Source organism: Ascidiella aspersa, chromosome 1 (assembly GCF_963924565.1).
Source record: "Ascidiella aspersa chromosome 1, kaAscAspe10.2, whole genome shotgun sequence".
Classification (NCBI taxonomy): Eukaryota; Metazoa; Chordata; class Ascidiacea; order Phlebobranchia; family Ascidiidae; genus Ascidiella; species Ascidiella aspersa.
The window spans coordinates 36,812,773-36,838,917 of NC_139447.1; the positions used below are offsets into that span (position 1 = coordinate 36,812,773).

General features: G+C 36.1%; 3 protein-coding genes across 3 annotated transcripts; 1 reads left to right on the top strand and 2 right to left on the bottom strand.

Annotated features, from left to right (window-relative positions):
• Window positions 1–1,850: 1,850 nt before the first annotated feature.
• LOC146170334 (rab3 GTPase-activating protein catalytic subunit-like) lies at window positions 1,851–18,042 on the top strand. Its single transcript, XM_083388311.1, has 13 exons — window positions 1,851–2,138; window positions 3,345–3,444; window positions 3,608–3,739; window positions 4,093–4,223; window positions 4,585–4,666; window positions 4,965–5,063; window positions 5,208–5,287; window positions 5,640–5,768; window positions 6,184–6,360; window positions 11,860–12,098; window positions 13,871–14,038; window positions 14,640–14,806; window positions 15,246–18,042. The coding sequence occupies exons 1-13, from the start codon at window positions 1,863–1,865 to the stop codon at window positions 17,849–17,851; spliced, it is 4,386 nt and encodes a 1,461-aa protein (XP_083244437.1). The 5' UTR covers window positions 1,851–1,862; the 3' UTR covers window positions 17,852–18,042.
• On the bottom strand, window positions 6,781–9,182 carry LOC146170335 (Parkinson disease protein 7 homolog). Its single transcript, XM_083397864.1, has 4 exons — window positions 8,931–9,182; window positions 8,236–8,397; window positions 7,784–7,934; window positions 6,781–6,998 (listed from the first exon to the last, which is right to left on the bottom strand). Exons 1-4 carry the CDS (start codon window positions 9,018–9,020, stop codon window positions 6,847–6,849), a joined length of 555 nt encoding a protein of 184 aa, XP_083253990.1. The 5' UTR covers window positions 9,021–9,182; the 3' UTR covers window positions 6,781–6,846.
• A 966-nt stretch (window positions 18,043–19,008) lies between the features above and the next one.
• LOC146170336 (pseudouridylate synthase TRUB2, mitochondrial-like) lies at window positions 19,009–24,219 on the bottom strand. The gene is made up of 6 exons (XM_083389351.1): window positions 24,037–24,219; window positions 23,288–23,449; window positions 21,930–22,010; window positions 21,167–21,386; window positions 20,455–20,594; window positions 19,009–19,761 (listed from the first exon to the last, which is right to left on the bottom strand). Exons 1-6 carry the CDS (start codon window positions 24,155–24,157, stop codon window positions 19,430–19,432), a joined length of 1,056 nt encoding a protein of 351 aa, XP_083245477.1. The 5' UTR covers window positions 24,158–24,219; the 3' UTR covers window positions 19,009–19,429.
• Window positions 24,220–26,145: the final 1,926 nt, after the last annotated feature.

Below are 26,145 nucleotides of genomic sequence, written 5' to 3' on the forward strand. Positions count from 1 at the left end.
ATTAAAAACACGCAAAAAAGACTTCACAAAAAAAATCCGCTTTGAATTTACTGGTAAACCAAATGGCAGTAACAACAAACTGGTCTCATAAGTTAAATATTACCGTTGGTTTTTGATATCACGCGAACATAAAAAGTCAAGCCTCAAGGACGTAGCAAAGCTACTTAAAAATCAAACCATCCCCAACACTTCAAGTCGTCTGCGTGGAACAAAAATTGCTAAAAAGGGGAACTCCTGCGGTTGTCGGTTTTCGACTCAGATTTCTATGAAAGAGATGCTGGTTTTTAGTGATGCAATGCAAAGGAAAGACAAAATTTGACTAAATCCATGTTTTGCTGGCTGTATATTGCATTTTTATTATTTTTGGTTGAGTTATCGCTCATAATCGGATGAGTTTCCAAATTTTAATAATTAAACGTTTTTTTGTTTCTTTTGTCAAATGGCATGACTGGAAGTTGATTGCTCTTGTATATTTCAAGAGGGGAACATGCTACAGCAATCAAAACCTAACTGTGCACATTGTGCGCACAATTTGCGAAAAGTAAAAAAACAAGTAATACTAATTGACGGAATGATGAATGGTCGGAACGCTCACTAATTTAAGTGTTACCCCGTTAAAACAATTATTAAACCAACGCACAATATTTGAGTTAGGGTGGGGGTTAGCGTTTGGGTGAAGGTGGGTCAAGTGTTATTATATTTAATAATAATACTGTGGGCGCTCCGGCCATTCCGACCATTCATCATTCCGTAAATTAGTGTTGCCCCAAAAAACACCTTCGAATTACGGTAACCGACCCATTTTCCATATGTGTAACAATGAGCCAGTGTTCGAAGTTCGGTAAACGGAGTTTGTAGTAGTAACTAAGAAGTTACGTTCTTGTACTACGCCTTAACTCACAGCGTTGAAACAGCAAGGAAAAAAGTACATATAGTTGAAATATTTAGCACTTTGCTAGGCGAACCTGCTATTATCACAAGCACAAACAGACATGCTTCGCTGTTACAGTGGTAATGTTTGTTATTATTCAAAGTTTTGAACTAATGACTTTATTTCAAGCTTCATTATTCTGTAGCAACCAAAACCACAACGAAGCTTAACCAAACTGTTCATGCAAAACAAATAAATAAATATTACTCAGTTACAGTGTTGTAATGACTTAAGTTAATGACTTGACTTAAGTCACTGTTTTCAAATGGCTTGACTCAAATTAAGTCATTTGTGCAAAATAACTTGACTTGAGTATTTCAGACTTATGACTTGACTTTACTTAAGTCTTTTGAACAAATTACTTGGGTTGAAATGAAATGTTTTCCTTGAGTATTTTTTTTTTTTATAAAATTGAGCTATTTCCCCAAATGTTTGCACATAAAACAAATTGCTTGTTATATGTTGTCTTTTTTTATTTTTTAGTTCAGTCATTGCTCATAATAATCATACTAGTTTAAAATAATGGTTTAACGTTTTTTATGATAAGGGCGTGACTTGAAGTTGACTTGCTCTAATTATGACTTGACTTGTTATTTATTCAAAACGACTTGACTTGGACTTAAGTTATTTTGCAAATGACTTGACTGGGACTTAAGTCATTTGAAAATGACTTGTTTACAACACTGCTCAGTTATACGAAAATTATATTGAACTTAAACACTAAAACTGGTCAAATGTGTTTGTCCATAAGGTTTCAGTCAAAACTAAAGTACACATAAGCCATAACAACACTGAATTAATTATCGCTATAAACATGCATAATTCCAATATAATTTTACAGTTATGTGCACATCCAATAAGTAATAAAATTTGCATGCAATAAGGTTAAAACTTGTACACTTCAAGAAGGTGAATCAAAACTAAAAGAACGATGGCTCTCATTAAGACCTTCAGCCACACAAGACTATTAGCTGAAAGCTTATTGACAACCATCGGAAAACAAAGACTTTCACATCTCAGCTTTTCCGCAAGTTCTCGAGTTTTGCTCAGAATTTCAGGGGTTAACCATCAACCAAAGCAGCAGTTTTCGTATATGCAACATCGCCAGTATTCCAAGCTACCACGAAACACGGTGGTACTTTTTGTTCCTCAACAAGAGGCATGGGTCGTCGAGCGAATGGGAAAGTATTTCAAAATACTGGAACCGGTGAGTGCTGTTTTAAACCTATTTCATAGATTTAGATCACTAATTTTTTTTCATTCTTTGAATATCTGTTAAATTTTGGGCAAAATTGTTGCACTACCAGCCGGCATTTCGTGATACTTTAAGCCAGTGGTTCTTAACCAGGGTTCGATCAAACCTGTGGGGTTCGACGAAGCTGCTTCAGGGGTTCAACGAGAATGTCTTCTGAAATATTTTCACACGGCCTACTTTTTTTTGCCAAACTATGTAGGCCTAAATACATTTTTTGAACGCCACGCAAACTTTGTACCCTTAGCCCTATGTTTTTGTCCGTTTTAGGAAAATCTAATCAGCCCTTAATGGCTATTCTGCGGCAAGTTGCGATTTTGACCCCATAAACACTACCAAGTGCAAATTATATTAAGTTAAACTACAAATGTCTTTATTTCAAGGTAAATGACAATTTTTTTAAATCTGATTATAACCGGTTTAAGCTGCGGTATTCGCTTAATAACAACAATAGGTGGTTTCAAGATTAAGTGTTCTATGACGTCATGTTTAACGTAATTTTGTCACATCATCCCTGAAATCTTTCATGTTTCCTCCAAACACAAATTCTGTGGCAAAATTTGGGGCTCAACGAAAGCTTGCAGAATAACATAGGGGTTCAACATGTTAGCAAAGGTTAAGAACCACTGCTTTAAGCCAAGTCCAGTCTGTATTCTGTGGCAAGTACACACACTGACTTGTTTAAAATGTGTTCACGCCTGAATTAGTAAATTGCATCTAAACTTTAAAAAAGGTTTAAAATTGTAGTGGAGTCAGAATCAATGGTGATAACCTAAATTGCACACCTCAAAAGTTTGGTGCTAAACACAGGATTTTCGCAAATATTTATGCAATGCTGACTGGCAGATGGCAATTAAAGTTTAATGCACATCTGTGGTTTAATTTTAATATATACTGCAACTCAACCACTTATAAAAACGAAGAATATATTTTCCGAAATAAAGTTGTCCAATCAATTTTTTTAGATGCGAATATTACTAGTGAGTTTTACAAAAATATTAAACCTTTAAATAAACAGCGAACCTATTTTTGTAAATGCAACATTTCATAAAATAAGTTTATCTAATTAGAGTAAAGGCACAATCAAGAGGCAAAAAACAGCCTAAAAATTGTCTTTTTAATTGTATTTTTTATATCTAAGTAACCTAACTATATTTTTAGGGCCTAAACATCCTAATACCGTACCTTGATCGAATCAAATATGTTCAAGTTCTGAAAGAACAGGCCATTAAAATTCCAGAACAAAGTGCAGTAACAAAAGGTTAGTTGATCTATATAATATAAAGGGATCGTACCTTATATTTGAAACTAGTCATACCATTTTTATTATATTTTCTTAATATTTCTGCTAAACTATTTGTAAAATCACAACCTTTGTAAAGTCTTTGAAAAATTAATTTGCTATATTTTTATGTGTTGTGAAGATAATGTGGGACTTCATATCGACGGAGTGCTGTACGTTCGTGTTGACGACCCATACAAAGCAAGTTATGGCGTCGAGGACCCGGAGTATGCCGTTACACAACTTGCGCAAACAACAATGAGATCGGAAATCGGTAAGTAGCGGTGCAAGCCGCTTGTAAAACTTGTTATGATCATCAATGCTAAGATTTCTTTTAGTTTTTGATGGCTGTTTGTCTGCCTGTCAAAAATAGTTTTATTGTATGTTTGTGTTTACCAAAAAACAGTTTGCTAATTTTTCACTAATAAATGTGTTGTATTTTTCTATTACACTTTTTTGCAAATTCTTTAATCAAAAAAATGTTAAAACCTGTTTTTCAATGTATTTTTTTGTAAAACCAACAACACTTTTTGATATGCAATATAAAGCACCACCTATTATCCTTTGCTAGTTAAGTATTTTGCTTGTAAAATAAATAAAAAATAATAAATAGTTGTGTTTTTGTAGGCAAACTGTCCCTGGACAGTATCTTTCATGAGAGGGAGATTTTGAATATAAACATTGTGAAGGCTTTAAACGCTGCATCAGAAGAACCATGGGGTATTCACTGCTTACGCTATGAAATCAGGGATATTCAGGTAAGTGATGGTCATTGGATTGAGTATAATTATTTTGTAAACTTTTATATCTTCCGTAAAAATTTTTTCTATGTGTACATATATATTTTAGGGTCTAGTTATCTTACATACTGTGTTAATGGGAATATATCTTATCATTTAAAAATGTTTAATTACCTAAGCAGAATTAACCTTCTATTTTATTTCATTTACCCTTTAAAACTCTTGATTTTTTTATATTGCAATTTTGCAATACAACAAATACGGCAAACAATCAAAATTATTATTCTGACTGCTTGATTGGCCTGTAATGAATCAATTTGAAAACATGACAGATCTGTTGGCTTAAGTTTGAGACAAACTCACTAAATATAACATTTAGGTTCCGAAACGTGTCCAAGAGGCGATGCAGATGCAAGTCGAGGCAGAAAGAAAAAAGAGGGCATCTATTTTGGAATCAGAGGGTATGTTTTTTTTATATTTTAATGGCATTTAGAATGTGGTTTTAAATGCTTTGCTTCATGTTTTTTAAGTCAATTTATAATTCAATAATTTATATAAATTAATTTAAAGCATAACAAATTGACAGAAAAGTTTTTTCAGGTAGATTAAAACTTTTACTCTATTTTTTTGTTGTTCTATCATTAAATATTACTGATCATACAAATCTACCATTTTGTTAGTGGAAAAATAAGAAAAAAAAGTAAGCACTGCTTTTACAGCCCAACAAATTTTCCTAATTTCCACTGTTTTTGTTTGCAGGTGACAAAGAATCAGCCATTAATATTGCCATGGGAAACCGACAGTCTCAAATTCTTGCCTCAGAATCGGAAAAAATAGAGCAAATAAACCAGGCTGAGGGTATTCATGTGCCTTAGGAATTAAATGATTTGTGATAATTGATACTGCTTAAATATTAGCCTCAGTATTTTATCTGTTGTTCAGCAAAAGATAGGAGCTATAATTACTCATAATTTGAAGTTTAATATAAACTTTTATTTTCAGGTGAGGCAAAAGCTATATTAGCCAGAGCACAAGCCAAGGCAAAAGCAATTGAAGTTGTAGCAAATGCCCTATCACAAAAGGTAATGTCACTATGCCATTGTACTTCTGTGAATAAAACAGTGATTCTCAAACTGTGCGTTAGAACATTTTACTATTTTGGAAATTAACCTATTCGTATTACAAATTGCCACTCCGACAACCAAGCAGGATTTAACTGAACAATACCCGACATAAACCTGGTAATATTAGGATGATTATATATATACATATAGTTATGCTGTATATTAAGGGCGATCGCTAAGTGAAGTTTAGTAAACAGTATGTCGCGAATGTATTTTTAATATTTTTACTGTGCCAAAAGCCAAAAAATATTATCAGTACTGAACTAAACTTGAAAGCTGGGTCTAGTCTAATTCGTTCATTTGTTTTTAGCATGGTGGTAATGCTGCAAGTTTAACGGTGGCTGAACAATATGTCAATGCGTTTGGCAAACTGGCCAAGGAAGGAAACACGATTCTGCTTCCCAGTAATGCTGGTGAAGTTTCAGGCATGGTCGCTCAGGTTGGTTGATTTTAAACAATGTATAAAAAAGTAATACCTTCAGTTATGAATATTCAATCAATTCTGATGCTAGGCTGGTTAGTTATATAAATAGAAAATTCAGGAATGAATTTCTATTTAATACAACAATTTCTACCTTTCATTTTTTTAAAAGTAGTAGGTTTACAACTGGAGGGAACTCAAATTTGGAACGGTAAAGCAAATTTTGACCTCCATTCCTTAATAAATAAAGTTTCAACTTGATCTATTTTGCTTGTTTTAGGCATACTAATTAAACAGCAAGTAATTGTTTTAAGTATACAAAATTAGAAAAAAATGTCCAAATAAGATCATTACAAAGCTTGATGTATCTTGAAACCATAATCTTAGTTGTATTTTTGATTATATTGCTGACAGCATTTTTTAATTTTTCCAGGCAATGAGCATTTATTCCAACCTTAAAACAAAACCAACTAAGGATGTGGAAATTTCTAGAGATCACGATTTACCGATTGAAAGTTTTAACGTTGAAGATGAAGAGAGTAAAGTTGAAGACGAAGAAAATTCTTATTTGTTTTCAGATGATTTAAGAGAAGAAGAACCTAAAGAGCCTAAAACCTGACCTCAATTACCTTTAAATTGACTGTGGTTATGTGACTGATTTTGGACAAATAGATAAATTGATACAAGAATAGACAAAATGTTAAAGCCCATACAGAAGTGGGTAGCGTTTTCTAAAGTTTCGGATAACTACTTTTTCATTCTCAACATCTGATTTGTCCAAAAATCTCGCTAAATCCTTTCTATTTCTGTACGGCTTTGCTTTATTCTATGTCTAACTCCAACCTCAAACCATTCTGACCCAAAGTGATAAAAGAGTTTCTTATTTATAATCTTGGCTTCTTAACGAATTAAATTGTTTTGTAATCGGATTTAGAATGACTGCACATATTGACCCTGACCTGTGTGTAGGTTTGGACCACAAATTAAATATATTTTTTTTTCTGAAACTATGAGTAATGTTACCAAGGCCACATTTCAATACAGTTTATTTGTAAACATCACATGATTTTAAGGATAACAAAGGTTCCATTAAGCACTATAAGATCATAGGTTTCGAAATTTGTTCTCTCTTTTCGGCACCACAGAGTTCTTCAACAATTGCAAGAGAAAAATCAAATGCTGTTCCAGGCCCTCGACTTGTAATCAGGGTGCCATCTTTTACCACCTTGGCCTCGCTATATGTGTAACCTGTAATGTGAAACCAGCTGTTAGGCAAAACCAAAACCAAGGCCAAATGTTGCTTTTCTTTTTGAATATAAAAGCACACTATAACAGCAGAAATTTCTTTAGTGGACTACTTTCTATTTATATTTTAAAAGTTCAAATATTTATATTATTAGATGGTTATTAGAAGTAAGAATTCAAGAAGTTCAAAACACTAATAATACTATTCAGATCTGGATGGTCCAATTCAAGAACTCTTTTATTGGTTACAATTAGGGCAAATATTAAGGAATAAGTAATTAGCAAATAGCAAATGTGTTTATATTGTCAAGTTACAATTAAAATTAAATTAATTAAACTTTTGTGACTTTTTCATAAGCATTCATATAGCCCAGTGATTACCAACGGTGGTTCGACTTCCAATGCTCAAGAGTACCAAGGGGTATTTCACAATCTTTACAAATCTGATTTTTACCCAATTGGTAATACAAAACTTGGTGTAAAATTAGGAGTAGGATAAATCTAATGATTTTTTTCCAAAATGTGTTGAATACCATAAGGCAAACAACTTATCAAAAATCATGGCAAAGCACTTATCAAAATTCTCGTAGAGAGACAGAAATCAATGTATTATTTATATGGGTGCCTCAACCCATAAAAGGATGGGAACTGCAGATATAGTCAATTGAGTTTGTACAACATGCAAAGTGTTGCACCCATGAAAGCTGACAATCTTAAACCACCCTGATTTTGGTAATAAAAGTGTTCACACACTTTGCAAATTCGATTAAAATGACCTATCCAAATACCTTCTAGTTGGTCCTTAACTGAAGGGTGGGAAGTGAGGGTTTTGCCTTTACAGATGCCATGCGACTGTAGAGCAATAGGTGCGGCACAAATTGCTCCGACCACTCTGCCTGCCTTCGACTGGTCACTGAGGATGTCTCTTACTGTTGACGCCTATAGAATCGAATGACTTTTATTAAGTATTTAGCTTTATTAAGGGTTTTTACAATTTTTAACAATCTAAGATATGTGCAGCTTAAGTCATGTGTTTAGATAGTGCCGGTAAAAAAATAATAATTAAATAACTATTTTTAATAGTGTTGACCAAGGCATTTGTTTTGTTTTTGAATTATGTCTTTGAAAAGCTATGAATTTTAGTACTTTGTAAATTAAAAGTTTGAAATTTAATGTTGAGGGGGAAAATTAATTGACCACTACCCCCTGGAACTGTTAAACCATGTTTAAAATTTTCTACCTTTGCGAAGGTTTTTGCCCCTTGCAAGCCTCCTGGGAGAATGACAACATCGTAAGGTCCATTCTGAATGGCTGTGGCAATATCAGTGTCAGGTAGAAGTTTAACTTGCCGGCTGCATGTGATTGCTTCTGCTCCCTCAACACCAGCAATGGTGACATTAATCTGCGTGCAAGCAACACAGCATCATTGCAAAACTTTGGCGTTGATCTAAAATGCTGCTAATGTTTTTAGTAGACTACAGTAACAAAACTAGTTCTTAAAATTGAAATTGCAAACCTGTAGAATAAATATAAAAATACTTGAACTACCCAAACATCCACCTATACTTCTCTATTTGCAATATGAATAGGTACGGGTAATACTAATTTACGGAATGATGAATGGTCGGAACGCTCACTAATTTAAGTGTTACCCCGTTAAAACAATTATTAAACCAACGCACCATATTTGGGTTAGGGTGGGGGTTAGCGTTTGGGTGAAGGTGGGTCAAGTGTTATTATATTTATTAATAATACTGTGAGCGTTCCGACCATTCATCTTTCCGGAAATTAGTGTTACCCTAGCTACCGGTAATCTTCCAAAATTACAAAGGTTCTCGCGAAAATAAACACTGCTTTAAACTAAAGTATCGCCCATCAAAAGTAACTCGTGTTTGCTAATTAAAACAAATTTCCAGAATATTTAAGTTTGCTTACTCCAGCTCTTCGAAGGACGTCAGCTGTTATAACTAGTTCCATTTCTTCGGAGCCGTTTGCAACGAGCAGAAGAGCTTTTTTATCAGACATATTAACAGTTTTCACGATTGTCAACTAAAAAAGTGATTGATTTAGAATATAACGGGAAAACGTACAGGCTAAATCGAAGGGTGGAAACTTCCTTATTAAACTTTTTAAATCTGCGTTGAATTCTTTTTAGAAATGGTTATTTGTCTAAAATTTAAACGCTGATTGCAGCAATTTTATCAACATTGTGATGTTTTGCGTGCAGTCATGCGTAAAGCAAGTTCATTACTCCGCTGTGCAATAAAATAAGGAATTTTAATGAAATAATTATTAAATCAACCCAAAAAAGGTAGCAATATTCAACTAATTATTGTTTGTACTAAATTTCGAAATATTTATACTTTTAACCTTGCTTTCGTTTTTGCATCGAAAAGCAAAACCAACTGAAGCGTGAAATGTGAAATGTGTCTTCATTTTCTCTCTCTGTAATTTCGTAATAAAAAGTTACATGGCTATATGCGTAAAGCTTATATTATTGCAAGTGTTGCAATGAATTAAGTAAATTAGAATAAATTGACTTAATTCATTTAAGCAAAAGTTCCTTGACTCATGTCGTTTATCTAAATAATTTATATGATTTTTTTGCTAACAAGTTGTTTTTCTGCATTACGGTTAGTTTTTTTATTTGCTTAACTGTTATGTTTAATTTTTTGAGTAAAGTACGTTATTGAAATCAACAATTAAAATTATTTGTGATGCAAATAACTAGATCTGTTGTGCCTTTAACTTGTTTTGGGATTTTTACTGTTATGTAAGAAACTACTCAACTTTGACTTATGTTTTTTACTAATAACTTGACAACGAACTTGAACTTAATTTCAGTTTGACTTGGTTTGTGCTGATCTTCTTCCCTGCATGTTATATAATATTGTATTTTTTTTTAAATATAGAAATGGCCCCGCCTAAATACGGGTGGTACTAAATACCGAATGGAACAACATGGGATCGAATGCTAACGAATGCCAACCAAACTAAACGTCTGTTTTACTCCTAAATCTGATTTAATTTACACTGAAGCATATCTTGTCGCATGAGAGTATTTTAAAACGTATGAGGCCTAAGAAGGGTTGCAATGAACATGGTACCGAATGGTACCGTATTGAACCCAATAAAACCCATTGTAACTCGTAATAGAAACACTAAATATCGTATGGCACCGAACGGAACCCAATAGAACCGAACGGAACCCAATAGAACCCACTGTAACTCGTAATAGAAACACTAAATACCGAATGGCACCGAAGGAACCCAATAGAACCGAACGGAACCCAATAGAACCCATTGTAACTCGTAATAGAAACACTAAATACCGAATGGTACCGAATGGTATCGAATGGCACCGAACGGCATCGAACGGAACCCAATAGAACCGAACGGAACCCAATATAACCCATTGTAACTCGTAATAGAAACACTAAATACCGAATGGTATCGAATGGTACCGAACGGAACCCAATAGAACCGAACGGAACCCAATATAACCCATTGTAACTCGTAATAGAAACACTAAATACCGAATGGTACCGAATGGCACCGAATGGCACCGAATGGCACCGAATGGCACCGAATGGCACCGAATGGCACCGAATGGCACCGAATGGCACCGAATGGCACCGAATGGTACCGAATGGTACCGAATGGAACTGAATGGCACCTAATGGAACCACATGGGATCGAATGCTAACGAATGCCAACCAAACTAAACGTACAATGGGTTCTATTGGGTACCATACGGTACCATTCGGTTCCATTTCGGTTCTATTGGGTTCCGTTCGGTGCCATTCGGTACCATTCGGTATTTAGTGTTTCTATTACGAGTTACAATGGGTTATATTGGGTTCCGTTCGGTTCTATTGGGTTCTGTTTGGTGCCATTCGGTACCTTTCGGTATTTAGTGTTTCTATTACGAGTTACAATGGGTTCTATTGGGTTCAATACGGTACCATTCGGTATCATTCGGTACCATTCGGTACCATTCGGTATTTAGTACCACCCCCTAAATACTATGGCTGATTTTAAAAGACAGCAACAATAAGGTTAGCGGTTCATCAAAAGGCACACACTTGAATAACATATGAACAAGTACGTATTTTACTTTTTGAGAAACCGGTTTGGCCTGTTACAAAAAAAATTTGGGTGTACTTGCCATTTTTCCATAGTAAAACATTGTGGGCTATTTAAATTGCATATTAATTATTGAAATGACATTGCATCCTAAATTAATCCTAGTTAAATTTATACAACTTGAACAACTACAACTAGGTTTTAATTACATAAATTTTAGCTTAAATTTTGGACATGTTTCAATTTTTCAATATAATATGCAAGGCTATTCATGGACTTTTTACGATTTTGTACCGTCTAGATCTAGGGTTGTTTTGCCTCTCATAAGTGTGTCTGTTTTCAAGTGAGTTTATAAGGGTTTGTCAATGGGAATTCACTTTGAAGGGTGTGGTTTAGGGGCGGGATTCAGTTAGCAAGAATGGCGTAAAACTGTATTTTTTGTTGTATTCCATTGTATATAATTAGCACAATATTATAGTACCACCAAGAAGCCAAATAAGTAGTCTTGTAATTGCTAAAAGATATTAATTTTTAAAGGTTAACCAAGTTCAATGCATGTCACAGTAAAAAGCCGTTTGTAAACAATGTCTCTATAAAATATGATGTATTTTTTATATTTCACTCGCTTTTTTGACAGAATGCTTATTTGTTAATACCTGCACATATGTTTGTAATATGCAGTTAAACATGTTTTGCAATTTTTAAAGCAGCTTACTATGGTTATCTTTAAGTAACAATGCTTACCCTAATGATTGGTCAATAATAATAATTCATTTAATGGAAACATAAGTCAGTTGAAATGGCTGAAGAATTAGAACAACAAACACCTCAGGAAATTCACGAAGAGGAAGTTTTTGAGATAAACGATTTCACAAATGCCAGTGAGTGGGAAAAATTTATCGCGCATATCGACGAAAACATCATAGAGTGGCAGCTGAACCGTTACATCAACTTGGCACCTTTAAAAAAGAATGAGTTAACAACTGGAGAATGGGAGACAAAAACTGCTTCACTTTGGTAATTTACATATACTGGATATATACATTTATATAAACCAGAGGCGTGCAACATACGGCCCACGGGCCACAGCACGGCCCGCGCTACCTTTTTACCTGGCTCGCACAGACTCCTTCAAGTAGCGCATTGATTTTTAATACTTTTCACTGTTTAAAAAGTTATTTTTGTAACTAAATCGTTAGCATTTTTCAATTTGTATTATGTCACACTGACGGAACCTCCATTATTGCGTCATAGTGTGCATTGTAGTAAACTGCCTTGTTCTGCTGGTAATGATTCAGTGACCTGATCTTACTTTATGGGTGCAGTGTTTTGAATATATATTAATATTTTACGTTTTTTTAATACAAACTGTAAATGTTATTCGATTGTCTGGCCCGTAGCACCATCATAACTATACATTATAGCCCGTTGCGATAAACAGTTGCACGCCCCTGATATAAACCATTGCCTCAGTAAGTTGATATGTAATCACATTGGATTATATATAATATTGAGTTTATCCATGTATTTTCTCAACTTTAAAACTGCTTTACTCTGGAATTTCTTTTATTAAGATTCGTCACATTAAGTTAAAATTTTGTAAACTTAGGGCTCGAAATACAAATTATGAGCACTATATTTATGCTTTATAAGTTTAGTTTCACTTTATAGAGTCATCAAACGGGGCTAGTGTTTTTCTCCATATATGCATGTTGCAGTTATAGTTAAATCAAATATTGCAGGAATCCAGCAATACTTACATGTGTTTCCAACAGTACATTACAACTTTTTTGCATTGATGTTTCAGGCTAGGCTTCCAGATTTTTTAGTTTACAATAAAATAGTTTTAGTTTACTCTTCTCAAGGATTCTATTTCGCTTTTAAATGTTTTTACTCTTAACATGAAATGTAATATCTTTCTATTGGCTAGCTGATGGATAGGGCTCCATCTTCTAAGATATTTTAACAGTGTTGTAATCAAGTCATCATGAAATGAGTTAAGTCACAATAAAGTCATTTGTGAAATAACTTAAGTCCTAGTCTAGTTCACGTTAAAACGCAACAAGCCAAGTCATCATTAGAGCAAGCTTTTCCAAATAAAATCACTTATATCAAAACAAAACAATAAACGATTTAAAACGTCCGATTTGGATCAAAAGTCAACTTAAAAATAAGAAAGAACAACATGCAGCAATCAAATCGTTTTATGTGCAGCAATTGACAAAAAAAATTTGTAACAAGATGGTAAATAAAAAAACTTTTTCAACCCAAGTCATTTGACTAGATCACTTCAGTCCAAGTCAAGTCCATTGTTCAAAAGACGTAATTCAAAGAAGTCATTTTATCCAAAGTCAAGTCATTATAACACTGTATTTTAAATATATATTTAAGAAAGAAGAACCACAAAAGATACATATTTTTAGTGAAAACAACACTATATACAGGGTGGGCCAAAAGTAGGCTTACAGTTATTCCGCAGCGTTGGCTTGGAAGAAGAGGTAGCATTGAATGGCCACCACGCTTACCTGACCTGACGCTTTTTTGGGGGTGTTGTGAAGGACAAGTTGTATGAAAAGAACCTCATAACACCCAAACCCTGACTTTTTATAACTGTAAGCCTACTTTTGGCCCATTCTGTATATATATATATATATATATATGACAATAAACAGTCAACTACTAGCATTGTTAATGCTCTGCAATACAACACCAATCAAAATTTATTCACATTGCTTAATTTGATTATTTTGCATCCAATCAGTAACGGAACATGTGCAATCAATTTTCAGGTATTCCAATGTGCCGTTCACCCTTACCCTACATCAGCTAAAGCAAAAGGAAAACGAACATTTTGAAGAGTTTAACAACGACGAAGATGAATTTGAACTGCCTTTATATGGACGGGATGCAATGGACATGACAAATGACTTTCCAGCAAGGGCCCACTGCCTGTCAAGGTTCACACCATATTTGTATATACAGTACATTATAGATATATGCATGTTCAGTGTTTTAAAGACCTTGAATGGACTGTCAAATTTCTCAAAAGGTCTTTCAAAATAGCCTAATTCTGTAACTAGAGCGTAGAATAAGTAGTTCACCAAAGCAAATCTGTAATGAAAACCACATGTGTGTATGTTTAAAGTGTTGTAAGTTCATTGTTCTGTAGTGTATTATTTGGATGGAGGTGCATAAAAATATAAAATGTATACCAAGCAGGTATTGTTTTTTAATAAGTCAATAGGCAAACATTTTACTGCTATGAAAAAATATTTAATCACTAGATAAATTTTTTGACAATGCTTTTTTATGGTTAATCAATGCTTTTTAGGCTACAGTTTAAAAGGTGGTTTATTACTTCTATTAGTAATCAAATGGCAATAATGACATCACTTGCCCAGTTAAGCAAGGACCGACCTAAATTAACAGCTTGTGGTGAAATTCAAAGTGATGAATTTGGATAGAAAATCTTTTAAGTAGGATATATACTAAATGCATTAAATATTTAAACCACATTTCTTCCAATTCAAGTTTAAAATAAATATTTTTATTGTACAGATGGTTTGGACTGAGAAGTTTTCTTATCATCAAGCCAGAAGTTCCTATTCAAAGCTTGTCAAAGACAAGTCTCTTGCTCAGCTCAATTGCAGTCTCTCTCAGCAACACCTTATGTAGCATTCCCATGTTTGTGCAGATACAAGAGTTCTGGAGAAGAATGTATGCAGGTAGGAATCCTGATTCGCAAATGAAATTTTGTTGTTAATGACTTTACAAACATCCAGTTAACTTGACCCGGCGGCTCAAGCTAACATATTGAAAGACTAACCCCCTTCTATTTTAAATCTTTTTTTCAAAAAATTGCTGTTTGACCAAACCCTTGTTTTCTGTAGATTATTTTCTTGTTTAGTTCACAACTATTTTAATTTAAAGTTGTTCAACTATAACGATGAACAGCTAATCTTAACACAGAAGTAAGCATTGAAAAAGTTTAATGCCATACAATTTTCTAAATTGTCACTTTTTTAGGTAAATTAAGTCAAATTTTTTTTAATAGCTTCACCCAATCAAACAGAACATCGGTTTATCTGTGTCTTCTCAGTTTCTTTTATTTATTTTTGTAATAATCTATTGATCACAGTTAGTTAATCTGCTTAAAACTTTCAGGACATGCTACCAGCCCAGGAATGCAGACCCAATACGACATGGTCCACCTTAAAAAGTGCCCAGTCCAACACGCGCACCTATCCGGCCTGTTACATCTCCTTAAGGGAAAAATAGGACTTACTTCACTTTCCTCTTCGAGCTGTAAAGTGGCCACAAGGTTTACCTATGTACTTTCCGACTGGGGCAGCGGCGGCAAATGGCCGAGCAAGCTGCCAAACCCGGAGATATTCGCACGCAATTTCAGCAACCTGGTAACTGGATGTTTAGAGGACCCGGTCGGCGAACTACACCTTGCAACAACCTGGCCTTACCGCACTGGCGATATGATAATCGACAACGACCTGCATTCTGATTACGATCCGCTCAAAGCGCCTGGCTGGTCGATCAGGCTTCTCTATGTTGACGACGTCACCTGTTTTTTGAGCTACTACCTTTTCGAGTTTATGAAGTCGGCCGAGCGCAAGGAGACTTTGTCTGATTTGCTTCACTTTCAAGAGAAAGAGCAAGATAAGGGCATAGGCCAGGCGCTTAGTCGCCTTACAGACCCGCAAGCCAACACTGTTATCCCGATTATACCTTCAAAGTTGGCGTCCGGCATTTCGAAAGTTGTTTCAAACCCGCAGAATTTCCTCAGGCGTGGTGCATTTGCGGTCAGTCGAAACCTTATGGGCGTAGAACGGATAAAAGCTCACGATTTAAAGGAAATTATGAAGTTCATCTTCTCCGAATCAACTGAGCAAAGCGACACGCCTGCAGAAACCGCCGTTCTGCATCAAAAACTCAAAGCGGCGCCTGTTCATAGTATAACCCACCGATTAGCCATAGCTGCCATGGTTGTGAATCTTTGTCACGGAGGTATTTGGTCGATTGCCTTGCTTTGGCATGCCTTTGTGACCGAGTTGAGACGACGACTGGATTCGGCCGAGGGTCTTCCTGCGTTAGAGGCTTCAAACCCCGACTTGAAGACCTGCTTGCTCCACCAGAAGCTACAGATGCTGAATTGCTGCATCTCTAGAAAAAGTGAAAGAGAAAGAAAGCGCTCTCGGAACGGAAATGAGATCGAGAAAGAAGAAGAAATGCAAACAGAAGAATATTTGCCGAAGTCAGTCGAACCTAAAAACGCGGAATCGACTGAAACAGAACTAAACACAAAAGCCAATGGTATGAATCAAATTGAGAGCGAAACTTCTGATCAGATGGATACAGCATCTTACCCACCACAAAAATCGCAAGAAGAAGGTGATTTTGCTGACGAAAGCGCCGTTACTAGTACTTCCGACTCAAAAGAAGGCACGACAAAAAGATCAAAGATTCCGTCATTCCAGTCTGATTCTGACGACGACGATGAATTCTTTGAGTGCGAATCAGCCGACGAGATGTCATTGGAAGAAGAAGATGTCGAAGCTCCCGTAGAAGAAGAGCAAACAGACACAACTGAAACTCCGACGATTACTCAATCAATTGCCAGCGAAAATGCGGACAAAGCTCTAAACGTTGTTTCCAAAGATAAAACAGCTGCGTTGAGCGAGGCCGCTGGAAGACTAGAGCCATGTGGAGAGCTGAAGCTGCTCTACGAGGATCGACCTCTCTTTGTTCCCGTAACACAGGAGCACGCTCCACATACAGAAGACACCCTGGAGGAACAAGCGGAGGTCTTTTCGAGACTCGGAGACACTCAGGAGGGATCGCAGGTTCGTGCAAAGATGCAGAGCACCTCACTTATGTCCGATATGGAGGCCTTTAAAGCGGCTAATCCCGGATGCGTGCTGGAGGACTTTGTGCGTTGGTACTCGCCGCGTGACTTTGAAGAGGGATGTCTCTCTCCTCGGATGAGGATCCCAGGCAACCTCTGGGTGGTTACATGGAGCTCCGCAAGACCTATCGCCGCTCATCGTCAGAAGCGCATCTTCGATGACACAAAGGAAGCGGAAAAGGTCCTCCACTTCCTCACGAACCTCCGCCCTGCAGAGATACTCCAGCTCCTACTCCCAGTCTGCATCCAGGAGATAGTCCTCATCCTTAAGGCAACATCCGCCGGGATGTCGAAATGTCTTCCAAGCCTCCCGCTCATCTGCAGCCAAATTGAGACACGCGCTTCTCAGGTCTTCAAGGGCTGGAAGATGTCGTCTTCAGTCGCCAACCAGTTCATCCCGTGGTCTAAGGACGACCGCTCGCGGATTGACGACCTTCTCCGTCAGGTGTCCTTCGCTGAGAACCTCGTAGAACGCGCAAGGTCGCTTCGGCACAAGTTCTCAGGTGTGGGCGACGAAACGGCGGTTAACGCTTTTGTGAAATCGCTGCTTGAACATCCAGAAATGGACTTAGATGGAGGCGCTAATGGACGACAAGGGAAGCTCATAAAGGAGTACTTTTTCAGTCAGCAGGCCGCTGCTCAAAGGGAGGCACAAGCTGGTTTGGGTGAGGAATCTAGTGCTGTAAAAATTCCGAGCCTACCTTCACCCGCTGGTAGGGAGTTTATAATCCGCGCCATGGTCAACAGTCCTTCTTCTTTTTCGCACCAAGTCCCGCATCGCTTGTACGCCGTTCTCATGCAAAGCGAATTCCGACTTGCCTGTTCCATTTCAAGTGATACCACCTTCTTTTAGCGACGTCAGTATGCCAAGATACGAACGTTCGATTCAAATAGTTTTATTGTTGTTTGCCTATGGCGGTATTCTTTTTGCAAGTGCAATCGTTTTACAGATGTTTTATGCTTTCTTTGTGGATTCCTACGAAGCTATTGTGGGCTGAAGAACGATTTACTTGAGGAAAATACATCGTGCTGTTTTAGATTCCAATTACAAACCGAAACTAACATGTCTATGTGTGATTTTTAAATAACTAGGTTAATATTTTCTAAAAAGTTCAACATTTAACAAAAGTACGGTCGTAATCGCGTGTGTCCTAGTCTGTAGTTAACAGATACAGGTTTTAACATGTACATTAAAAGGTTGTTTATTTTATTGGTACGTTTTCACGTGTACCTTCGTACAATATGGATGCGACAACGTATAAGGCATTGGTAAGAGTGAACCGGAACGGTGTTTTGCGGTAAATAGTTGTTGTAGGAAGCCGCACCGGTAGTGAAAGACATAAAATATTTTTTTACTATGCCAATGGCACGCAAGCCCCGCAAAAATACAGCCAATTGTCATTGTGAATTCACAATACAAAACAATCCCAGCAATTACGACAAGAATTACTTCTGATATAATAACACTATACTGTTTTTATTTTTTGTATAAAAGCGCTTTTAATATTTGCAAAAATAGTGCCAAACTTTGGCACGGGAAGAAGTTATAAGATAAAAATTGGCACGCCGGCATGTTTGAGTTGGACACCACTGTACTATGCTGTCCCGCCGACTCCTTCAATGTGTTTTTATAAATGTTCGTTCCGAAGAAGATTATTCTACCTCACCCCTGGTATAACGGCACAGTGGCCCCATATACTGAAATATGCGTAGGAATAGGCTAAGTCTATGTTGGGAATTTATGAGAAATGGTTAAATGTGGCTGAGAAAGGTATTGTGTGTACTTGTGCAGTACGTCTTGCAATCACCATTTTATGACGTCATACCGTCGCTGTTTTATGACGTCATTATTCATTAACGTCAAGACGGAAATTAGGGGAATTCCCCAAGTTAAAAATTCAGGACCCCCCCTTTTTGATTTTCTGGATATGCCCCTGATTTCCCCCCCTGGAAAATGTTCTGCGGGCGCCCCTGGTTGCGAATATGTGAGAAATAATTTGATGGCACAACTTGACATGCTGAGAAGGGTAGTGTGCGGCGTGTGTAGTACATTTTAAATATTTTCCTAAAACTTGAATTTTAACGATTGCATTTCCATTGTCAAATAACTGAACAACAGTTCTGCGAGTTTTATGATTATTTATAAACGAAAAAGTCGTACAAAAAAGGTAATTTTTTCAAGTAAGCAAATATCTAAGGAGGTTTTTGTCAACGAAAATGTCGTACGGCAAAACCTCAAGCCTCAACTTCAATGAAATCATTCTCAACCGGTTCTTTACGATCTTTTACATTTTTATAAAAACGAGAAACGCGCACAATGCTTAAAAAAAATTCTGTTTTATAATTTCGAAATTTACAAGCTATAGGCGCTTTACGACCTTTTTCAGTTTAAAACAAAAACAACGAAAAAGTCAAAGAAAAATTGATAAAGCTAACTAGCGCTCAATAACTTCGTGTTTTCTAAAAGTTTCGTTTCTTCATCAATTCCTTCGCTAATCCGCGGCACTTCGACGGTTTTAGTTTCGTAGTGCGATTTTTTTCGCAGCAATTCGGGCGTAATTATTGTTCTGACGTGCGCCATGGACTTTAGAACATTCTCAATAGTAACTTGTTGTATGATCAAGGTGTGCGGGTCTTCCAAGAGCAAAGGGCCGTCCTGTAATCGCCTCAGCTTTGTGCATATGGCGCTCGTCTTTAAAATGATGCCCATGTCATGCACCAGGCGTCGTAGGTCCTGACAAGCCTCGTTTAAAGTCACGACATCTGAAACGAGAGTTTTTTGTCAACATTCTATACCAGTGGTTCCCAAATCTGGGAGTCGCGAACCCCAAGGCTGTCGCAAGGGACAAAACTTCATAATAAATATCAACTTAAGGTTTAGCAGTATAGAAGGAGCAATAGCAACCGCCAGTCTAACGTTTGCGTTTATGTGACTTTTGCTGCAGTCCACTCGTGTTTAAGACGCAAATGCCTAACTAAGTCACAACTGATCTTCAAAATCTCATGTTATTTAAAAAAAAAATTTACTTTGTATTGCATAAGGTAGTAATGCACAAAGTTATTTGGTATTCAATACACAGTGTTTTTAGGCGTATTAAACCAAAATCGATCTCCGCCAAATGTTGTCATTTTATGTACTTAATAAAACAGTTCAAGCCTATTTTTTTCTTCATCAGTCTTACTAAACGCGGCCTGTAATTTAGCGACTCAGGGTATATACTAACTTAGATAAAACACATGCGAAATTTAGCGACTTTAAATTCCACCATTTTTGGAGAGAATTAATGAATTACAAAAGAATAAACATTACAAAATAATGTTAACTTTATTTATGACTATGTATTTTTTTGTTTCGTGTATGCTTGTGATTTTGTGATTTTGTATTGTCCTAGTGACAAATTTCAATAACCTAACATTTTTTTCTTAATTTCCTGTTGAACAAAAGAATATACTTACCAAAAGTGAATTCAGGTGCATTGAAGTCCACCAGTTTTGCACTGAGTACAATTGTACTGCTTATTCCGTCTGACTTCACCAATAAACCCTCTGATGCCATTTCATATGCTTTCTGACTCTGCAGATCAACACCAGAGCTCCTAAACAATATTTGTCGTCAAAAATTAAAGTATATAGATCAGAGGTGGGCAATTATTTTTGATAGCGGGCTGTATGAGAAGCAGAAAATGTTTTGGAGGGCCGATAAAAAGATGATCTGAAATACAGACAATACAACGTGTGATTTCTTTTTTAAAGAGGTTGTAATTATTCTTGTTTTTGTAAACTGGTAAGGGTAGTAATAGGTAAGGATGGTAATTTAATTTATTCAAGAAAACATTCTAAAATTAATACATTATAACATATAAGCTTATTTTTTATTTCAATAGTTTTATGGAAAATAAGCCGGCCGCAACAAAAAAAGTTTGCAGACCACTGCTCTAAAGCTTAAGACCTAAGTCAACATTTGGACTTGGTGTTGTTGACAATAACTTAACTTGGAATTTCGTGATTTTAAAATGACTCTTTCACAACACTACATAAATATTGTAAATTATGGTTTCCAATCATTTTACCGAAAGATTAGAAACTAAAAATTCCATCAACTTGAAAATGGCACAACTCTTTTTTTTCACAAAACCTAAAGGTTAAGAAAAGAAACGCAAGTGCTTACTTAATAAGGGAGGTGCGATGTGCTCCCTGTATGTGGGTCAAAACCCTGTCAACTTTCTCGGAAGACACATGCCCCCAGGTACTTCGTTCCACTGGTTTAGTGTCTCCAGTGTGTGACAGGGTTGCAAGACCGAGATGACAATGAACGCGATACTTTCTTGGAAGCCTTGCCCTGTTGTATTTCTTTAATGTCAACGCGCCTTTGTCTTGTAAACCAAAAACTGTAAGAAACAACTGTCATTACAAAAGGCAACTTAAACATAAAGGTCAGGCTACCAGACGAATCAAAAATGAAGGTCAGTATACTAGGCAACTTTAAAATAAGGGCTAGTATACAAAGCACACTAAAAATCAAGGTAGTAGGCTTAAAAAAAGAAATGTCAGCATACTAAGCAACCCAAATTAGGATAAGTATACAAAACAACTTAAAAATAAAGACAGTATACAAGTTAAAAATAACTGCAAATTAGTGGCTTTTTGTTTTTTTTACACGGAGAACCTTATTTAAAAACTTAAAAAAACACAGTAACATTCAAATCAGTACTCATACAAACCGGTAACTGTTATCCAGCTGTTGAATACATTAATTTATAAATTCGCTGCTGCTAATATAATTTATCAGTCAATGAATTTAAAAAGTCAAACAACCCATGCTACAAACTATGTTCAGGTAGCTTTTGTAAATTAAAAACTGTAAATTAATTTAGTTTACATTTATTATCAATGATTAGTTTTCAACATTATATAACAAACTTAGCACTTACGTTGAATTCCACAGGATTTATGGTCCAATGTATGTCCGGAGCTTAATAGGAGATCTCCTGTTTTGTATCTTGGTCCTTGTACTACACAGTAGTAGATTAAAAAAATACTTCATTACTAAGCGCATTTTTGCACGAATTTATGGACACTTTTAATGTGAGCAAGCAAAAGAGTAAATGTTAATATTGTTCAAGTTTCAGTGCCAATCCTGCTGGAAACATCACTATTTTTTTAAATATGAAGTATTTAAACATAATACGTTTAGTACCCAACTAAGTCATGAATTTACTATGGGTATTGTGATCTAGCCCAGCTAAGTGGTAGTGACCACACACTTATAATAATGTAGAGCATGCCTTTGGAAAGGGTTCTACCAAGGATTAAAGTGCCAGTCAAACTTAAAAGGGGTGTTAGGTATCCAGCGTTTACTTCACTAAAGTTTAACACCATATGTCTCCAAAATAAGCCCCTTTGGCTTTGGGAATTTTGTGCACTGTTTTCGGCGTAAGTGCAACTTTTTTTGGCACCTCCGCACATGGTAAAACAAAATTGTTTTATTTTATTATTTATTTTTTGTGAGGGGGGGGGGGGGGTCATGTTTATTATCTTACACACTACCTTTGAAGCAAAACTGAATTGGCATTTCTAGGTTAAATAAAGTGTATACCCCCATTATTTTAATTATTTTATTTAACTTGAAATATTTTACTTAACAAACTTATACATACCGTATTTATCTAAAATCTTTAAATGCATTACAATGCTGTATCCTTAGCGAGCATAAAATGAGCATAGTTTACTTTTTTTAAATGCTATTAAACAAAAAACGACTAGACCAGCATCCGGACCGAGCATTATCAGCATTATCGTGACTTTATTCTACTTCATGCTATTGGATGGGATGCAGCCTTAGATAATGGCTTTAATTCTGTGTTATGTTATCTTGTGTACTGAGATTTGTGAATATATACTCAACGGCAATATCAAGTGAGTGTGACTCTGTCTAGAGTTCAAGAAGTTAAGGACAGGTATCTTTGGAGTCACATAAATCTACAAAGAAAGTTTAAGGGACTTGGCAGCCGACAGCTCTCGCTTTAAAGGCCAGCAATAAACGAACAAAATTTACTTTTATTTATATGCTATTTACCCATTTCTCAGCACAAAAAAAAAAACGATTTTAAAACATTAATAGAAGACTTGTCATAACCAGATGATACAATTTACCCATTTTCTCAGCAACAAAAACAAACGATTTTAAAACATTAATAGAACACTTGTCATAACCAGATGATGCCATTTACCCATTTTCTCAGCAACAAAAACAAACGATTTTAAAACATTAATGGAATACTTGTCATACCCAGAGGGTGGTCAAACCAATCGGGAACTAAAACAGGTTGAATTGAGCTTTTCAGAGCTGATGTTGTGTCAAGATCTTCAAGTTCTGGGGTTACGGTAATATTTTTTGGTGGTTCGAAAAGAATCATGTTTTTCTGTGGCCGTTGCTTCATGCTGTTCAGTTCTGTGAAACAAAATTTTGTAGCGCTAACGGTTTTCAATACAGTACAGCCGCACAAACTAGGGCAGAAATATTATTACAGCCGCGCATTTTCAAGCTGCAAAATCGTCTCCCCCGCGCTAAACTTAAAGTTTCCAATCTAGTAAAAGGCTCTGGTTTACAATCAAATTAACTTTTTTTACAGTAATGAAACACAGATACAAAGCCAGAGGTTAAAATTTAAAACTGGAAGAGTAAATATAATAATACTGGCACGTACCCAAACCCGCACCCAAATAATGTGCGTTGATTTAATATTTTAAACAAATAAAATAGGCAACATTTACCATATTAACACATTTACATCGTTTGGCGCTGGTCTAGAATCCTACCACAACGAAACACCATTTGGGTTAAGGTACAGGTTAGCGTTTGGGTTAAGGTAGGTCAAATATTATTATTAAATTTGGAATATAATAATACTTGACCCACCCACACCCAAACGCTAACCCGCATGCTAACTCAAATTTTGTGCGTTGATTTTAGAACTGTGGTAGGATTCTAGACCAGCACCCATCGTTTATCTGTAAATACAACAAAAAAACACAAACCCTGGATTAACTTTTGTAAAACCGTATTTGTGAAGTTACTGTTGCCCATTGAAGACGGTTTGTGTACAGCAAAAACTCCATTTAGTCTTCGCAGGACGGTAGGAGCAAAGGTTAACGACATAGTCTCTTTAACCTTGCTATTAAATAGCTAGTCGCAATTTTTTTTATCAAAATTAGTGGAAACTGAGGTGGAAAACCGAAAATACAATGCTTGCAAAATAAAAAAGTACCTAAGCTGAAACTAAACTCAGTCAACCGTAACCAATACGATTTTTTGAAAACGAAAACATTTTTTTGATTCAGGTTTGTAACACACGAGGCAAATAAAGTATAAATACAAGTCTGTGGTACACATAAATAATTGTTATTTTTGTGGAGACGCTAGTACAACATCTTGGTAGTGGTGTAATGAAATAAATTATTGACTTAACTGGAGTGCACTCAAGACCAGGGCTGCGAAGTCGGTTAAAATAAACCCGAGTCCGACTCCCGAGTCCGACTCCGGCCAAAAAAATAAACCCGAGTTCGATTCCCGAGTCCCGACTCCGACTCCGGCCAAATGTCGAACTATTTTTATCCATGTTTTATTTAATTGGATAACAGGCTAGCAACAGGACGCTCAAACTTTTTCGCGCGAATCGATAATGTTTTTGCAATATTGCTGCTGTTTTGTGTGTTATCACACCTTTTGAAACACGATAACGCAAAGTTTAATTTTTGCGCTTACTTTTTTATTTGCGCTGACATCGCAGCCTTACAACTGTGGAGTGAATGCCCTCACGACACGTTTGTCAAAATCATCTCGTGCACGAGCAATTTATTGTGTGTCCAATGCTAAAATCCTCCTGAATTTACAGTTTAGCGCCAATTAAACCCAATTTTTTTCGCGTTTTCGCGACCGACGACAAACGTCACTATTTTCAAGTTGTCTCAGTGATATTTAATTAAAAATTCCGAATTGCTTTTCGTAGAGAGGGGGGGACGCAAGGCATGGGAAAATTACCAAGGGGGACACGGCTGAAAAAAATAAAATAAAAAGCAAAATATAAGCTATACATTATAATGCTAAAAAGGAAAACTCTGTTTACTGATGAGCTACGCCAGAAGTATCCATCCGTGTTTCAGAAAAGGACGTGTTAATTTCGAAGCTGAATGCAATACTTAGATATGGCACGTTTTTCTCAAACGTAACAATTCTACTTTCGATTTACTTGCAGGCAAGAAAATGTCCCCTAAGGTGCTGAAATATAATAGCCCTACTCTACAGCCTGTATTTTATCCATTTACGCAACTAAATTATGGTGGATTTTTTTCCAATCCACTCATATTGATGTCATAATTAATCCACCATCATTACATGGTTTAAAAATATTTCACCATTTGCTATTACACTTTTACAACTTACATTTTTCCGCCTTAACAGTTTTAAAATTTGATACTGCGCATGCGCACGTCGGACTTGGGACTCGGGTAGTTTTACGTGGTCTTACCCGAGTCCCGAGTCCCGAGTCCGACTCCGGCAAAACAAACCGACTCCGTCGAGTCCCAAGTCCCGAGTCCGACTCCGACTCCGCAGCCCTGCTCAAGACTCAAGTCGCTGTTTTTTAATTTTTAAGCAGATACACTTAAATCACTGTTTTTTAAATGGCGGAGGTAGGAAATATAAAAAAAAATTATTGGATTTGTTAGTTTTAATTACATACATTTTGGTTACTGGCTAATTTTTGTTTTTTGGTGTGAAAATATCTACGACTTGACTATCAATCAACACTTACCGGGATTTGACTTTCTGTTTGTTAAAACATCTGATGTAAAGATATTGCTTTACGATTTTGCATTTTGGGCAAGGAAATTCGCCATCAAAGCCATAGGAGTTACAGGCCACTTGGTATTTAGAGAGCTGCATGGTTTGCAAGACACAAAATTGATCCATGGTTAAAATAGCTTTCGGAGATTGATTGTCATAAAAAGCTGAATCATAACATGCTTAAATAAGATAATGTACAGCGGATTTAGGAAGATAATAAAACCATAAACAACACTATTGACAGGTAGCTTAATCTCTCAAGCGTCACTTTGCAATTTCTTTAAACTTAAATCTTAGATAGT

Coding starts and splice junctions, on each gene's coding strand:
- LOC146170334 (XM_083388311.1), top strand. CDS start 1,863: ATGGCTCTCATTAAGACCTTCAGCCACACAAGACTATTAGCTGAAAGC. Junction 3,445..3,607: donor ACAAAGTGCAGTAACAAAAG/GTTAGTTGATCT, acceptor TGTGTTGTGAAG/ATAATGTGGGACTTCATATC. Junction 5,288..5,639: donor CAAATGCCCTATCACAAAAG/GTAATGTCACTA, acceptor ATTTGTTTTTAG/CATGGTGGTAATGCTGCAAG.
- LOC146170336 (XM_083389351.1), bottom strand. CDS start 24,157: ATGTCGTTAACCTTTGCTCCTACCGTCCTGCGAAGACTAAATGGAGTT. Junction 23,450..24,036: donor TTTACAAAAGTTAATCCAGG/GTTTGTGTTTTT, acceptor TTTGTTTCACAG/AACTGAACAGCATGAAGCAA. Junction 21,387..21,929: donor TAAATCCTGTGGAATTCAAC/GTAAGTGCTAAG, acceptor TGTTTCTTACAG/TTTTTGGTTTACAAGACAAA.
- LOC146170335 (XM_083397864.1), bottom strand. CDS start 9,020: ATGTCTGATAAAAAAGCTCTTCTGCTCGTTGCAAACGGCTCCGAAGAA. Junction 7,935..8,235: donor GGGCAAAAACCTTCGCAAAG/GTAGAAAATTTT, acceptor TCGATTCTATAG/GCGTCAACAGTAAGAGACAT. Junction 6,999..7,783: donor AGTTAAGGACCAACTAGAAG/GTATTTGGATAG, acceptor TTCACATTACAG/GTTACACATATAGCGAGGCC.